At 41.6% G+C, this 18,384-nt stretch overlaps 1 protein-coding gene across 1 annotated transcript; it reads right to left on the bottom strand.

Annotated features, from left to right (window-relative positions):
• Positions 1–12,719: 12,719 nt before the first annotated feature.
• On the bottom strand, positions 12,720–17,878 carry PANX2 (pannexin 2; the record flags this gene model as incomplete). Its single annotated transcript, XM_010186351.1, has 2 exons — positions 12,720–14,561; positions 16,427–17,878. Coding segments are annotated over 2 exons (1,814 nt in total), but the record flags the coding sequence as incomplete, so codon positions are not given.
• Between the last annotated feature and the right edge of the window lie 506 nt (positions 17,879–18,384).

Genomic DNA, 18,384 nt, shown 5'->3' with positions numbered 1-18,384 from the left:
ATTCAATGGGTTAGTGGAACATCTCTCCAAAAACACAATTATAGAACACTAGAGAAAATATCAATACTGTGTAACCTAAATTTATCTTATTAGTGCCAGAAACCTTTTCATAATGCCCTCATGTAATGATTTCCTGGTTTAATGCTTGCATTTTAAACAATTTTCTGCATTTAAAACATGCAATTATCAGCTTCAAAGTCTGTATATATTTTTTTTAAATAAATAAGGCTCATAAAACCCCTTATGTAAAGAACAGACAAGAAGTTATTTGTTCATCTTACTCCCAGGCATCTTATTTCTGGACAGATTATCTGAAGTGTTTTATAAAGGTGACTGTAAGAAAATCTTTACACTTTGATAGAGCAGCTATATCACTACTATTAATTCCATTTCTGGCAACAAGAACTGTACTATAAAGTTTCATGCTAAACTGTTTTTTTCCTTCTCCTGCAAATCTCCCTTTTGTACCCTGTGGTGATACCATGAGTGTAATTGAAGGCTCCAAATATCAAGCAGGTGTGGTTGCAGAAATCCCTGCAGTGCCTGGCATCAGTGCTCATCATTTGGATTAAGATGGTGCATAGACACATTTCCATAGAGGGCCCTTTTCACACAATAGAAAAAAAAAGTCAGCGCTTGACATAATTGTATTAAATATCAGAAAGCTGACATGGATATTTTGCTTGGTGCAAACATCAGTTGTCTCCTGCAGATTTTGTGTTTGTAAGGGAATTCTTGTCTCCGTTTTTAGAGACCACCAGGCTGAGCAATTTTTAGTCACCTAGTAGCTGCACAATTTTTTGTATTATCTAATGGGCAAGATTGGACTGTTACAGCTGAATGCTGTTGTAATAGTTTTATGAAAATGTATTTATTAATATTATTAAAAAGACAGAAATGCCTATACGGCTGTAGGCACTTCAGCAAGTTTTTAACAATGCAATGGACACAGTGAAATCCAAAATATATTGGATGTCAAGCTAGCAAGCTGTTTTTCACGGGGCAGATCAGCTGGGTGGATACCATGTAGTGTTCTTTGGGAGATGTGGGAAGTCTCTCCGAAGCCCTACAGACGCCAGGCAGACCCTCGCTGTCTTACGTAGACCCTCGCTCAGTGCATCGCCGCATCTAGATGGTTTCAGATTTGCAGGGCAGCAGACTTGTATGTCTCTGAGAGTCTTGGAGCCTATAATGAGGGGAGGTATCAGAGGAGCTCCTCTGTGATCACAGGTGATTCCTTACAGGCTGGTCCCTCCTCGTGGAGACTCGAATGACCGAAATTCTTGCCAGATCCTAGGCCACAGCCAGATTCTTGCAGATCTCATAGTGCTGTTGTCCGATGCTCCCTATAAGCTGCCACAATCACTGATGTTACATGGTATCAGTTTGTTAAAGATTTTAAGATATGGCACACCTATAGAGGTATCTTTCTTTCCTTGTTTTATATTCTGTTCCCTGATGTGAAAAAATAAAATAAAAAAACAAACCATGACTACTTTTCTGTTTCACAGGACTCAAGTTAGGCTCTTCCTGTGGGTGTATTTTTACTTTAGGTATTTCTTCCACCTAGAGATGAATATATTTTCTTTGTTGCTAGAACTTTCCAGGCTGATCTACTTGATCAGCGTTACATGATCAAATACCCATCATTTCAGAGACTGACCTTGCCTACCAGGAAATATATAAGTAAAAAAATGTTTAATTCTTCTTGCAGCCAGAGACACAGAGACCTGAGGGAAGACTGGCTCTGGCAGTGATGCATTTGCTGCACATGGTGGATTCGTTTGTTGTGCGTGGGCTGCGCTCAGCTGCGTTACCTGCAGCCACATGTGCCAGTTGTGAAATTGCTCGCCTAGCACATTACTAGAAATTTGGTGTATATTAAGTCAGTATTTTCCAAAAAGTAGATTAACTTCAGACTGCTTCAACAAAGCCTGCCTGGAAAAAGCTGTTTAATTTCCCCAGGAACTGCTGGAGTCCCTGGATAACTATAAATGCACTTATTTAGATACTTTAGAGCACAAGAATGTGACAGACTGTATGGAGATGTTGATACTCCTGAGTAAGCAGGGATCTGTGGAGCCACACAGAGATGGGCTTGGACCCCAAAGCAGCCAACCCACCGCTGCAGTATCGTGTCCCAGTGAGCAGTCACCCTGCTCGGTGTTTTGGGGGTAGCTCAGACAGTCTGCTTTGTGGCTGCCCAAATTCCCTGTGTTATCTCTGGCCCTTCAGCAGATCTTCTCTCCCCTGTCTGCTCCACCTCACCAGCTCCTGCCCCACAGTTGAGAATTCTCTGCTGCCTTCAGTCCTCTAATCATTCCCGAGGGACATAAAAAGAGATGCTTTATTAGCCTTCAATCCTGGGTAATTTTCACCAGGTGTAATTACAGCCTGACTTCTCTCCATTCCCCCTGAAATTTCACTTTGAAATTGCCTGTCACTGCTCCTTATTACAAAAGCCATTTCACTTCACTCCTGGTGATTGCACCTCAGGAGTGAGTAAAGTGATTTCTAAATTCAGCTTGAGAATGCTTTCAGCTGGGGGTTACTCTGTCTTTTTTTCTTTTTTTTCCTCTTCTTTTTTTTTCAGGCAGAGTATAGTAAAAGTGTTAGTCAACAAAGGAGATGGAAATTGAAGATTTATGGGTACACATTGAGAGGAGTCTGGCTGATAAAAGGCAAGGTAAAAGAATTCCTTTTTCCTTGAAAGCTGACCTTTCCTCCAGCAAGGTAAATCCAATTACAATAACTGCACTGATTTCATTGCAGTACCGCTGGGAGCACTCTAAATCCATAAAATAAATTAGCATAAGCACAAAGCACACATGATAAGTATATGGAAAACTATTCCAAGTTCCTCTAGTGCAATAATAATGTGTTATTTATCAAAGCTGTAAGGGAAGGCTCACAAGTGAAGGATGAATGTTTTTAGCTACATATGACTTGTGACAGTAAAAGAATAAACATTGCTGCTTACTGCTGGGAGGGTGTCTCTTTGCAGAAGGCTTAGTAAAAGAATTTATACTTCCTGTCCATCATTGAGATTAATTAGATCCTATTACACCAGCTTTGTGGAAACATATTTTCTCTATTTCTGTCACCTGCAGTTGCAATAGTTTTGAATTTAATGTTGCAATTTAAAAAAATATTTCCTTCCTGACAAACTGGTTATAAAGCTCTTGGTAGACAAGGTTGTACAACATGTGCAAAGATGTGTAAGTACATTGGATGATAACAAATGGGTAATAACAGAAAATGGGTATGTATGAAAAAAATTCAGATAAATGGCCATGTCTGCAGGTTCCTTGGAAGTCCAGTGTTATTATTATCTCTTAATAAGAAATTACATGAAAGGTTATTTTAGCTTTAAGCTGTTAAAAATGTGACTGTTGATTGTCAAGTCTGCCTTCAGACAAGGCTTGAATTTTCATTGCTGTCACTGGCTGAATGTATAATTAATGCAATATGCAGTTAAGGTATTGTCTGATTAATTGTTCTTATAGTTCATTTAGGAAGCCTGTTATTCTTACCAGTTACCAGGATAACGGCTGAGATTGTTACAAATACTTGTATTTAACATTAAAATAACTCATAATCAAGTTAAAAAATTATAATATTTTATCTCTAATGATATTAGTAATGAATTGTGAGGGAATATTAACCAACAAACTGGACATTCAGCGAGTCTATTCAGGACTGGTTAAATCACATATGAAATGTCAGCTTTTGTTTTAATTTATCAGAGGGAATAGAAAGTGGCTCCATTCTGAACCTTTCATTTCCACCTCAGCCCACGATTGTGATCAATGGCAATTTTGAAGTTAATGGAGACATTTCCATGCACGTACTGAGTGTAGCTCCTGTCAACACCATTAAAGTCTCCTGGGGAAAGAGGGCGAATGGGAGGAGCTGGTGCCTGCTAATGAGAGATGCTCGTTATGTGCTGCGTGTGGAAATGCTGTGTTACCAATACCTACCATGCACTCACAGCACATCTGTCAGGCAGCCAGTAACATTGAGCACCGCCTTTCAGCTCAGCGTAATTCGTACTGCAGCTCCTTTGTCTTGCTCCCTGGCTTAGTAAGTTACCAGACTTCCTGGCTAGAAAATCTTTCTTATTGCATGTTTCTTAATGATCAGGCAAGTTTTAACAGTAAAGCAGAACAGGGAGGTCAGTGAGAGCTTCTTGCATAGAGGAGTGTTGCAGCCTGGCATTTGATTTTTACCTTTAGGTACAGCATATAGCATTTCTTTATTTTACCTGTGCAGTCTAACAGAAGAGGTAAACAAAATTTTGCACAGGCTGCTTTTATGACAGGAAAGTGCAAGCCTGTTTTGTTACATTATCACTGAGTTTTCATTTAGCAATTTCATGCACGTATCTGCTGTCTTCTCTCTTTCAGTCTTGTACATCATTTTTCCTGTGTACGTGTCAGGTGCTTTCATCCCAGCATTTTTACAGGCACTACTTGGGAAAATATTTCACAACTGTGTTTTTATTTATTTTCTTTTTCTCCTGACATGTACTAAAGTAATGAGCTCTCAGATCTCTCTGGCTAACCTTAATAAATAAGTTATGAAAATAATTTAGATTATGAAAAACATCCTGTGCCAGCTGTGTCTGAATAAAGCAGTTTATACTGAATTCCATCTGGATACCTATGGCCTGGAATCAGTGGTTCAGCGATGCCACTGAAGTACAGGCTTCAGCCAATCAGGTTTGCTGTGGTGGAGGGCACTTAAGGGGTAGGTGGCCTTTCAGTCACAGCCTTTCTGGGGACAAGGGCCAAGACATTTCCTTCTTCTGTCTTGCTGAACACAAGAGAGCCCACCCTGACTGCCCAGCAGTGCTCATGCTTGGTGAGACAGCGGGAACAGCTCCTGGTCCAACCCAAGTGATAGCAAAATAAATTGTCCAGGCTAACGTAGGGCAGAGTTGACTCAACTTCGTTTGCAAAGCTTTTGTCTTTGAGCTCTCTAATTGATAAAAAAAGGATTTAATGTATCAACACAAGGGCAGATACATGTTAACATTTCAGAAAGCAATTAAGGGAGCTATCACAAGGAAGTTATTTTAACAGAAACATTTGGAGGTAATGTATCATTGGAATAATAGTTCTGCTAAATATTAGGAATTATTTCTCCAGGAGTAAAGATAATTGGAGCAGCACATACGCATTACTGAGTGCACAGAGAAAGTTGATTAGCTGATTGCCAGCCTGCTAACAGAATCAATGTTATCTTACTCGTGCATGTGCTGCTTGATTAATGTTCAGAGGAAAGAAAATGGAAACGATGCCATAAAATCCTTAGCTTGCATTCAGGTATAGCTACTTCTACGCCATAAAATCCATGTATATCAGCCGTCCATGCTAAACAAGTCTTGTCAGTGCTCCTCAGGAGCCAAATGCTTTGAGGCTTTATTTCTGCTATAAATCTGTAGAGGAAACACCATTAAAGCAAGCTATTTGTGTAGTCATTTATTACTCTGAACCTGATAGACTGCTCAGAGCAATCATAGCTTATTTGGGCACATTTGGTATCACTTATAGCATGGTCTTTAGCTTCCTAAGCAAAACCAACAAATTAACATTTAAAATTTCAACATTGCACTGGAGACATTAGTGTTCCTGTCTCTAAGGCATTTCCTAATGGAATACATGAAGCTGGTGGGGAAGGCTAGGACATGGATCTAGGAGGTGTTAGGTACTCTGGGGTAATAGGTCTTGTATATGTGTCCATTCTACGGTAAAGAAAAGCTTGCTCTTCAGTGAGAATGGGGGATTTATTTAACATAGTATATGGGACAAGAGTATGCACATGCATAGTTGCCCTTATAGAAATCAATATCAGATAGAGAAATTAGGGTCCAACAAGAGGACAGGTCTCACATGTGTGCCTGGCAGAAGTGCTTGGTCCAGGGCAGCACTAAATGCCATCTGAATTTAAACTCCCAGACCACAGATACTGGAGCAGTGAGGAAATCAGCACTGACTGCTTCAATTTACTGATGTGCTCCTATGGCACTGCATTACTGGCTAATGAAGTCCCCAGTGAAACCTGGGCACAGTATCTGTAAAAATTTGCTTTAGAAAAACAGTTTTTATGTGCAAAGATGTATATGGTAGAGAAAGAAGGCAGAATTTCAGAGCGCTCAGCATTCAGGGATGTCACAGATTGTGGATTTTGGGTAAAGGGGAGGAGAGCAGAAACATGTTAGTGACCTGCCTGGTAAAGGGTGAGCACTGGCTGCACAGCCTTGGGCTGTGTCTGACTTCTCGGGGGATGGCCATTGCCTTTGGTAGCTCTGGGCCTTGACTCTCCCACTTTCTGCTCATTGCCTACACTCTTGCAAAATCAGTGGCTCAAGTGATCTCCCCTGTACGTTGTATAGCCAAGGCAGCAGATCCGTGGGCTTTTATTTCTTAGTAGGTGATGTTTTGGCTTGCAAAAACAAAGAAATGGGCAGCCCTGCAGAATAAAGGGTGCTTTTTAATGACTGAGTAGTTGCAGCTGCTTGGTGCTCAGCCAGGAGCCCTGTGAGCAGGGGCAGCTCTAGCCCAGGTGAGCAGGCCCAGGAGCAGTGGGATGGCTGTGGGCTTGCAGGCTCTCTGGCCAGAGCTGCCATCGTGTTCCTGGCCTCTGCCAGCAGCTCCCAAGTGTCACAGCTGCCCAAGCACTAGGTAGTAACATAAAATAAATTAGCAGGTGATCTCATCAGAAGTCTCCTGCCTTGACTTCGCACATGAAATCTGTCATCAAGTATCTTGCAGTTTATTGTTAGCCCAAACAAGAAAGATTTTTTAAAAACTAGTGGTTTCCACATCTTAATTCACGATACAACTTACAAAACAATTATACAACTTAAAACTTGCAAAAATTAGATAATCTTTTATGGATTTCTGTTTCAATACTTAGAGGAAAGATAAAAAAGCAACTTCCCATTTGCATGGAAAATTACATTTCTATTTTAATATGTATTTGTTGAGGAAGTCAGTTCAATATAAAACCATAAAGTTTTAATTATAACTGTGTAAAGCCCAGGGCCATAACCTCCAGAGGAGATACTTGGTCTGCTGGGAAAAGGAGGAGCGTGCCTGCAGAGGACATTTCATTTGCCAGCCCATATTTCCTCTAGTGTTTCCCAGAGATTCAGTGTAACAGAAACATGCATTTAGATGGTAAAAGGGAAAATAAGGAAAATAAATAGCACTTGCTTTAAGGTCTAATTGTCCCTTTCCAAGACTTTGTTCTTGGATATGCCCTTGGTTCCCATCCTGTGGTTACTTTAATATGAGATTTTGCTTAAACAAAGGACTTGTGGCAGGAGACCAGGCCTCCCCAGCACTGGAGTAGAAACTGATGATTTACAGCAAATTAGGTAGTGGCAGGCCAAGCCAGCAACTCTTATAATAAAGACAGGCTTGCAGAGAAATACTCTTGACTGCTGCTGTGGGACATCCTGACAAGTCTGTGGGAAAAAGAGTTCAACAGACTTTTGCAAACGTCCTGGAATATAGAGGCGAAAATACATATCTGCACATATATCTAATTGCTGGCTTTTCCCAGGTTGCTGGGCTTTTTCCACAACAGAGCATCCTTTGATTTCATGTGGTCTCCAGCACAGCAGGGGTCTTCATGGCAGCAGAGACCTGAGGTGTGTTGAATGCCATCCCTTTTACAGCCACCACCTGCCAGATGAAAGGTTACATATGTTGTCCCAGCTTTCTCAGCTTTTCCTCATAGGAGAGATGCTCCAGCGCCTCCATCATCTTTGTGGCCTTTCATTCAATGCCTTCTTTCCAGGCATTACAATACTTTCTGCCACTGCCTTGGAGTCATTCTCACAATAGAATCACCTAGTCTAGGTGATCCTGCTCTTGCAGGGGGGGTTGGACTGGATGATCTTTCGAGGTCTCTTCCAACTCCTAACGTTCTGTGATTCTGTGATATTTAGAGCTTCTCCCAGAAGCTCCTTTGACTCTCCTGCTACTCCTGTTGTCATCTGAAACATCCCTTTGCTCTGCTGGGATACCTGCTTCCTCAGGCTCTCAGCTCTGTTGTTTTGGATTATTTTTTCTTTATGTCTAGTCTGAATCTACCCTATTTTAGTTTAAAACTATTAACTCTCATCCTGTTGCTGCAGGCCCTATTGAAATGTCTGTCCCCATCTTTCTCATAAGCCCTCTTTAAGTACTGAAAGGCCACAACAAGGTCTCCCCAGAGCCTTCTCCTCTCCAGGCTTTAATTCCTGCTATACATCTTGTCACTCTTTTACATTGTTTAGGCCTTTCCAATAAAAGGATAAATCTGTCAATGTGAAGTCCGCAGGACTGTACATAGAGGACAAATAGTACAGAGTTTTGTTAGCCCTTATTCTGGAACATCCTTTTTCCAAGTTTGGGTGGATGAACACATCCATCACTTTGCAAAAGGAGTTTCTGGACTGCTCTCAGAAGCCTTTTCCCTCAGCAACAAAATGTCCCCATCTGTCTCCTCTGCTGGGCACCCCAGGGTCTGGGCACAGGCTTGTTATCCCAGGGCAGTAACTGCAGTAAACTGCCATGGCTTTAGTGACATAGTATAAAAGCTCTAAGAGCAAAAACCGGTATAATCTTTTAAGAATGTAATTTTTCTTTACAGGCAGGCATCTGCAGTGGAGAATATGGGATAGTTTTCTGTCTCATTACATGCAAGACATGAGATTTCGCTTGTGAGTCCTGCATTCCTCTTCCAGGGATTTATTGTATTCTGTGCACTCCCTGGATGTGTTTTTGGAAAGCTAGACTGGTGAATGCTATGAGCCCTGAGATTATAAAGCAAAATTATGTCTAGTTAACCAAAAGAGTCAGTAAACTTCTTTGCTCTTGAGCCCAGCAGGAGGCTCAACAACTTCTTCTTTCAGCTTAAGCTGGCTCTGACTCTGAGCAAATTAATTCTGTGAACAAACAGCAAGTCAGTAAAGCATTAAATAACCACTGAGGACAACAGACCTGGCAGGCCAGCATTTCCTGGGATCTGATCTGCTGAGCCTTGAGATCCTCAGTGGTGTGACAGTCATTCATAGTTTTTTTTCTGTTGATACAATGTTGCAAAACAGCTAAGAAATGCTTTAAAACTGTTCAGAGAATAACAAAAGCTGAAAATTTTGTTGCTTGTAAATAATGTACATAAAATATTTTCCCATTAGTTATAGTCTGTTTACAGATGGAGTGGAATATTCTTCATTAAAAGCCAGAAAATATTGGAAGGTATCTGAAAAATAATAATCCTATTTAAAACTCCCAGTGTGCTCTATGGCTTGTATTTTAGCAGATAAATTTTAATGAAAAAACCCATCATTTCTTTAAAGCGAAACATTCCTTGATCAATATTCCACAATGTTTCTGGTGGAATTAAAAAAAGGTGTTTTCAGCTAGGAGAAGAATTCAGAGAGCTTTCCTGCAGCACCCAAACACATCTTCACCTCCAGTGCAGGCAGGCCGTGTGGCATGTTCTCTGCTTTAGATTAGATAGTTTAGACAGGCTAAGGAGCTTTGAGACCAATTTTTCACTTTCCTGTGCTTCAGCGTCTGTGTCCGTAAGCTGGGGACAATGACGATGAGCTCCTCTAGCGCTTCTTGAATGCTTTGACTGAAAGGTTAAAGCTGGATTTTCACTATTCCTATTAATACTCTTCTACTTCTGAGATATGAGGGGAAGAATTTTCCCCTATGCAGTGCTAAGTCAAGTGTGTTCGAGGCTGTCTTCAGCTTTCCCTGAGCCAGTAGCTATAGGAGCTTTGGCTCATGATCTCAGGCTTAGCTTTCCATTAGTGCTCCTTTTGATGCAAGCCTGAAAGGGCAGTGACAAACTTTCTTAAAGCCTGAGATGAAATACCCACAGTGCAGCACCTCTTACAAACAGAGCCTGTGAGCACCATCCCTGCCATACCCGGTGGCTGGTGACCAGGGACAACTCTGCTTTGCTTGCCTCAGGGTCCAATCCTGGCTTTGAGAGCCAGCTCTGGAGATACAAAGGATCTGCAAAACAGTTGTCAGCTGTACTAACTGCATCTCCAGCACAGAGTAAATTCTGTCCTGTGCTTTGGTGCCAAGGAGTCATAGGAAGCACTGCATATTATAGGGCTCTCTAGATCAGGGTCTGACTCACTGTTAATATCAAAATATAAACAACTCAGCACACCTGGTTCTACAAGGATCAGAGCATCCTCATCAGCATCAGAAAATGACAGTGGAGTCAGAAGGACACATAACATCTTGCTGGGTTGGGTGTAATGCATGGTAATGAGAAACGAAGAGAAAATAAATGAGTAAATATAGCTTATCTACAAAGTGAATTAGAGAAGATGAACATTTCTATGCAACAGGCATATATTTACATGTATATATAGAATTTAGGTATAGGTATTTAGGTGTAGGTAGTTATAGGTATACAGTTATATATAAATCTGTGTGTGTGTGTGTGTGTGTATGTACATTTACTCAGTACAGCTAAATGTTAGTAACATCAATACTAAAAAACATTATTGCACTAAAATAATCCCAACAGAAGCACTTCCCTAGCTGGCTGTGAGACAGAAACGGCTGATCTCCCGCTGGGTTTGGACAGCCTAAATATAGCTCAAAAGATGCATCTGACACACTTGTTCCTCCAGTTTGGTTGTCAAACGTACTCTGAATAAGAGTACCCTGAAGAAAGGGGTTTCTGTGCTCTCAACATGCAGTCCTTTTCCCAGTGAAGTAAATGGGAAAGCAGCCTTGGAGAATGTGAGTCATCTCATCTGTCAAGCTGAAACCATTAGGCAGAGCCTAGGCAGATGGAGATGCTAATGCAATTCAGGCTAAAGAGACATTTAAAAATGAGGCCGTGTCTCACCTTTCTCATCTTTGGCCATTCAGTTTAGGTAAGTTCTTCTCAGTGGGTAGGACACGAACATTTTCCTTTCAGTTCAGCAAGGCAGGGTTTGCTGTGTGCCTGCATCAGTTAGCAAGCCCCCATCAGCCAAGATGAAGCTGCACTGGCTTTCTGCTTGCTTGGTCAGTGAAATACCACATCTGGGCCACCATCCTGCCCTTAGCAGGTAGTTAAGGTGTTAACAGTGAGAGTTGGGTGTCTGACATCCACAGCCTCTGGCTCGTGAAAGGGGATGGTGCAGCGTCCCTGTAACACAACAGGTAAAGATGAGTGAAGTGGGTGTTCTCTGAGTTTAGTATGTCCCAGGGATGAGGAAAGGTATATACTTTCATTCCTCTTTAAGTTGGTTCAGTCAAGACTGATACTGATTTCTACAAGGGCAACAACAGATCCTAAATCAACAGAAATCAGCAACATTACGGAGAATGACAACGCGTCCGCACAGACTTGAGTCCTGCTCTTGAATGAATAGGGCACATGTGCACCTTAGTGGGCAGCCTTTCCTAGGAAACACCACCCTCCTCAGATCAGTACATGTACCTGCCCGAGAACCCAGCCCTGCATTTCCTGCAGAACGAAAATCCCTCTAATTATTGAATGTTGCTGTTTTCAATGTACTATACAAAGTTCAGATCCTTAAGTTTTTAGACATAGTCTGCTTTGCCTGATACTGGTATATACATATATTGGTATAACACTTTAGCTACAGACCCATATGGTTGATATAGTGCTCTATGTGTGATAGCAAGTGGTGAGCAAACGGGTAATGCCAAGCATTTCCCCATGCATTGGTAACATTGTCAGCTGAGCTGCTGCAACCAGGAAGAAATTCACCACTGACGTAAGGGATTTACATATCTTTAAATCTGGCCTCAGGTTCCTATTCTTTCATTTTGCTTTTATTAACAGGTTCCTTAACAGGTTCCAGGCAATTTTCCATATTTTTTACAATTACTTATTGGTGTTTAAGAAGTACTGAACTATAATGGTTTTAATTTGCCCCCCAGATTAATTCTAACTACAGTGTTGGATGTCTCAGTGAATAGAATGTAGTGGAGCATTTGGCTCACCTCCAAAATCTTGATGTGCCATTGCTTTCAGGTGACTCAGGACAGAAGGCAGTTACCCATCAGGCTGGGCACGGACCTCACTGGCAGTCCCATCATGGGTGATGCTCCATGCCGTGGCTGCCTCACTGCAGAAAGCCTCCTCATGTACTTGGGGCACAACGTGGCCCTGGCCACACAGGTGCAGATTTGTTATTTAAAAAGCCACACCAGTTTATCAGTCACGCAGACAGTGCTGCTGAACAAACACCCTACAGCTTGTGTTTGGGCAGGTTAGAAGAGGGGTGAACAACCCACAGCCTTGGAGCCACAGGCAGTGCACAAACTACTCAGATCCCAGCTCACCCCACTCTGCTGGTGTGCTGGCTGCAGGGAACACTGACATCCCCAGAGCCGGAGGGAGCCAAGCCAGCAGGAGACATACAGCCAGCATCTCCCAGCTGCCCAGGCTCCAAGTTCCCCATCAGCTCTATCCTGCCCCGAGCTGTGCCGAGACCTTGGGGTGTTACAGCCAGGCCCTTCAGCTGTCCCCAGAATCCCCTTCCCTGTCTGTGGCATGTGTGCTGTGGCTCGCTGCCTTTTTGGTATTTGGCTGTTCAGGCCAAAAACATTGGGCATAACTGAAGTGATGTAGGGGGGAATGGTGGTTTTACATGTCCCACCTACTGCTTATAATAAAATCCCATTTGTACATAACTAAACTAGGAAGTCGTACACATTAAGCTATTCAGAATAATAGATATTTATTTTCAGTGCTATTTTCATTAAATATTGGTATCATATATCCATGTTTGAGGTAATAAATAAAAAATAAATTCAAGATTTCAGTCCCATATTTGTGCTGCATGTTTTTTCTACAATTACACATAATTTTGAAGCAAACACACATAGTCCATAATTCTCAATGCAGCTAGGAAAATTATTTTAACACAGTCACTTTTTGTTTCACTATCATTTTGCTGAGAATGGTTATTGCATGAAACACTTTTATTAGATGTTTTAGTTATACTAGAGTTTTCTATTAAATCACACATACTGTAATTATAGGAAGATGGGCATGAAGATGTGCTCTGAGCCAAGGAAGGCAAATATTGAATCGGAGTGTTGGCACATACTGCAGGATTATTGTCTGCCTGCACTGGAGCCCAGATCCAGCAAAGCCATTTCAGTGTGTGCTTCGCTTTAGACAAATGAGTCACTTCAGTGCCATCCATGGCCTTAAGTGTTTGCTGAATCAAGGACTAGCCAAGTCTGCAGACATAAACTCATAGACTTCTTTAACTGTGTGTTACTTGAAAACAGTTTCGCTGGTTTCATATTTTGTAAGATATTTTGTAACAACCTTTGTAAGATTTTTTGTATCAGTGAAGCACCCATGAAAGTTTCTAACCTGGTTCATAAATACACTATGAAAAAATAAGCAGCTACAATGACTCTCTTCTACACATTTTGTTAAAAGCAACACCTGTTTGTAAAGTTATTAAAGTAATTTTTCCCATGGTAAAATATATTTAAAAAAATAAACTCTTCATTTCATCATCTTCCATCAAACATATAAGCTTGTTAAAGGGCGGGGCATACCTCAGGTATTTTCATTTATAAATGCAAAAGATTGAGTGTATCTTTTTCGCACTTAAATGCTGGTGGTAGTAAGGCCCTTTCATCTAAGTCTCCACCAAGCCCAACATTAGTGAGCTAAAGAAACAAACAAAAATTTAGCTTGCATATAACTTTTTCGTAATCCTGAATTGAAAAAAAAATCCTCTCTGCTTAGAAAAACCCCTCTTATTTAACTGCTGCCATTAAAAAATATACCTCACCTCCACGTTGTTTTAATTTTAATCAGTGATTCTGAATGCAAAGGATTTAAACACTCACTAAAATAACTGTGGCATGCCATTAGACCCTTAATGTTCATAAATTGTGCTAACCCCCATTTAAATCAGGAAGCTATAGTTTAGAGCTAGAGCTAATGGTTGTCTTGGTGTTAAAGGTCTATTTCCACCAGAAATTTTAAAATTCTATTTTGTAAATGACTGACAGTGCTCATGATGTGATCCTGAAAACCCGTTTGGTGTTATTGCCAGAAGCTATAGTCTGTGTGAAAACTCTCCATGCTCATGCAGTGAATTGCATCGTTGGGGGGACCATGGTCCGCACTGCAGTGGTCCCGGGCAGGGCCATGAGGGCGCAGCTGCACAGCCCAGGGTCTTCAGTACTCCACTGAGCTCACGATTGCCATTGGTTCATCAAATGTGGCCAGCCTGATCTGCTTTGGGGTAGGGATGGAGAGAATTTCCCCGGCCTCAGTTGGTGAGTGAATACCATTGTCTATTATGTTTGAAACTTCCTCCTCGTGGTCCTCGTAGAGTGTGTTGATGTGCAGCAAAGGGTGGGCTGGGTTGCAGTTCAGTGTGGCTGTTGGCTCTGGCTTGACTTGGGCCAAAGCCATACTTGTTGCGGCAGCGGTTGTGGCTATGTGGTTGTGGTTGCACGTGACAAAAGTCCCAGCAGCAGGCACAGTTCTGCATGTCTCAGATGAGTATAGGATCTCTTTTGCAGGATGAGGGGTGTCTGAAAGAAAATGAAACAGCCAGTTACAAGGTAGCCTTTCACCCTTCTAGGCCATCACAGAGCAGTGTCCTGATCCAATAAAAGTCATTGGCAGTTTTGCGACTGATTTCAGTGGGAGCAGGAGTGGACCCGAAAATGAATTTTCTTGGGACCCTTTGAGAAATCCAACAGGACTGTTCCAAAACAATGGGACTGAAGCTCAGGGAAACAGGACAAACAACAAATGGGTTTTGTAAATCTTGCTCTTTTTTACGCATGCTCATGCTTCCTTACGTGAATGGTATTTTCATAAAGTGAACAAAAAATCAACTGAAAAGTATCTTTTATTCTCCTCTACAGTCTGGCAGGTGTTTTAAAAATGTTATGATTTAACGTTTTGATGAGCATTATGAATGTTGAAATCCATAGGATGGAATACAGAAAGCACTGATATTTTCAGTGGGAAAAAATAGTGGTTACACATTGTAATCCACTTGTCTTCAGAAAGACCTCAGCAATTTGACATTAACTGATGTCTCTTTCCAGAAGTTTTAAGTCTACCTTACCTGATGGACTGCAATGTAGGTCTAACTCAAAAGCAAAGCTGGAAATTTTTAGTGGGAATGGGGAGTATCAGAGCCCCAAAACTACAGTATTTTTTTTCTCTTAAAATATTCAAGCATTAATTTAGATGAAAGTAACAGACCAGAAAACGCCAGTAGTTTTGAGGAGTTGAAATCAGAGGAGGTGACTGGATAAGGAATGCTGTAGAGTAGCTTACATGCACACTGGGGAATTGGAGGGCTCTAAGGAGTGTAAGGATTTGGAAGTGACAGAAACTTTTATACCTCAAATCACTTCTTTGCTGGGCAGTGGGGTGACGGTAGCTGTCAGTCTGTCGAAGCCCAGAGGGAGGTCTTAGCTTGTAATGAGATGAGAGCCATTGCTTTAAGTACATACAAATCTTTCTGTAACTTCAACTGCACAGTGCTTCTTTCTTATGTCTTTTTACAAAAATAGGCAAGACATCTACCTATCTATCAGTCTGTCTACTGATCTAGCACTTTTCTTAGGGCTCACATGGCTTTCCCATTCACTCCAGCACCCAACAATTACTGATATTTTTGAAAGACTCCTTTGCGTTAAGAAAGGGACAACATTTCCAAGACACACAGGAAACTGAGGCACAGAAATAACATCTCCTATGAGGCCACACAGGAAGGGAATGGTAGAATTCTGGAATCCCTGACCAGCACCCACACTTCAGACCATCCTCTGGTCCACAGGAGACAAAGGGCAATTTAAAACATCTCTCATGTGAATAACAGTATCAATGATCCGAGTTGTGATTTCCTAGGTGACAAACACATGCCAACTCCTAAGAACTGGTAGTTAATTTTTTTTTTCTACTGGGAGCTTTAACTGCTGTTAGTGCAGTTTCTCACACTCCTAAGAAGTGGCTAATACTGGTCAGAGTACTGGTCATCTACCATGGCAGTTTCCATAGGACTTGAAAATAAGGCAGGTTTGAACGTGCCAGGTGCTGGTGGAGAGGAAGGGTATCGTGAAGGCCAAACTCTTCTCATTCTCTTAGCAAGGCATGACCACATTTGTAATTGTGAAAATCTGCTTACTTTTGAAAAATAACCTGCACCAACAGCCTGCAAGGCCGTTTTGTACAGCTCTACCTGTAATAACACTTGTCCTCCATATAACTGTTAAAGAGAGAGAACCTCTATTTCTGTGACCTACAAACCCCTAAAATTATCAGGTATCCCAAAATCTAGCAAGGTACGTCAAACAGTTCAGACAAGCTTTGAATTCCTGAAGATTGCTACGCAAATTATGGTCTGTGGAGGTGACGCGGGCATTATGGCATACTGTACCTTTGAGAGAGGAGGTAACGTGTACTACGACATTCTCTTCCTGGTTTAAAAATCCACCCTCTTGGCTTTTTGACGTAGGCATCGAGGGGATGGCTTGAATCTCTGGCTTGGGTTTTTTGCTACTAAGTATATACGGATGAACATCCAGGGAGAAGTGTCGTGTGTGTTTTTTTTCACTGCTTGTGCTTGGGATGGCGTTTGGCTCGGTTTTATGAGTGGATGATTGCTGTGAGGTTTTTGCAGCAGACTCTAACAAAGGAGCTATAAGGCTGTCTGTTGCTGTTTTTCTCCGCACAGGCTTCGGTTTTTCAGGTTTATGGTTTTCAACCTTCATAATAGCTAACTGTTCCTTGAATGGCTGAGGAAGGGGATTGGTGGTTGGGATCCATTTCATCTTCTTCCTTGGTCTCTTAATGATGAGCTGCTCATTAGCATCAATGTCTGCTGGATCAACGCTAGGGTCTATTGTCTGGATCCCTGAATCACGCATGGTTGGAGTGGCATCATGATTGGACTGGGCCAACGCTGCGAGCAGCTGGCGTACCACGTTGTCATACATCAGATCGCTTTCATTTGTAATAAAATCCAGACGGTTCAGTGATTTTATGTGGTCCCGATTTTCATTACAAAACATGGCCAAAATATTGATGTCACAAAACTGCGACTTCTGCCACTGTTTCTTGGTCTTTATTCCAACTTTGTTCAGCTTATCAAATATGAAGTTGGACTTGCGAAATATGAAGAGGTGAATTAAGTTGATGAGGATTATCAAGTTCATAAAGCAGAGGAGAACGATGTCTACACCAGCAATAATCCGCTGGAGCTGGACTGATGGCAGTTTACAGTTCACTCTGATGTGTAACTTGGAGCTGCTCGTTTTGTCTGGAGGTTCGCCTAATGCACACGTAAATTCATTTTGCTTCTGTGTAGCATAGTAGGTGGATAAGTATGTAATGGGTATGATGCTTAAAAAGATGATGAACAAATGTCTCGCAAGATAAAGCTTAGCTAAAAAGTTACTTCGTCCTCTTCTTTCCAGGTATTTCTCAAACAAGTTCTGTTCGGGGCTTTTTTCCTTCTCCGCGTTCTCAATGATTTCTCTCTTCTCTCTCTCGGTGATCCCTGGGCCTTTGGACTGAATCTGTTTCTCTATTTTTGGTGCCCGCCCTTCAGCTGCACGGTGGTAGCAGTTATCGATCTCCTGAAGCAAAAAATTAAGCTCTGAAGTCAGTCGGGTGGAGGCCAGAAATTCCCAGCCCAGAGCTGGAATGTACATTATCCCAGCAAAAGCCAGCAGTGCATAAGGTAGGAACTTATGCTCAAACAAGGAGGGCCAGTGGCTGGCATCAACTCCTGGCAAGGCATCTTTTAATTCTGTCCAACAATATCCTCGGGCATACAAGGCTTGATCGCGGGTGAAGTTGTGTGGTGTGTAACAGTATATTGGCTCCTCTGTATAACAGAGAGAAAAGTCACTGCTGTGCATTTAACCTACAAAAGGAGCTCTGGAAAATAAACATTCCAAATGATATCAATTTTATTTTACTGTATCTTTACATGACCGTTAAGCCCTCCATGTCTATTAAACAGCTCAGCCTGCACACATCTTCACAAGCTTGCAGGCAAAACTATTTACCTGGAAGTTTTAGAATGAACCTGACCTAGAAATGTCAGGAAGAAATACTTAGTTTGGTTTAATTAGCTCTCTGAGAACAACATCCTGAGCAACTGTGACCTAAACTCTGTAAAGCTAAATGACCTGACATCCACTACACAGTAGCTGAGTATGTTACATGCAAAAGGCTCATTTAGGTGAAATGGAAGGTTTATCCCAGCTATATAGTCTTCCAAAGAGGAAAAAATTAGATGCAGCTGAAGGCAATGTTTTTATGCTTATTAACAAAGTCTACTCATTTGATATGGTAGAAAAAAATGAAACTTAAAGCCATACAAGCATT

Source organism: Mesitornis unicolor, unplaced genomic scaffold (genome assembly GCF_000695765.1).
Source record: "Mesitornis unicolor isolate BGI_N332 unplaced genomic scaffold, ASM69576v1 scaffold9946, whole genome shotgun sequence".
NCBI classification, from domain to species: Eukaryota; Metazoa; Chordata; class Aves; order Mesitornithiformes; family Mesitornithidae; genus Mesitornis; species Mesitornis unicolor.
The sequence above is the reverse complement of the archived record's forward strand: the minus strand, read 5'-3'. Positions and strand labels throughout refer to the sequence as shown.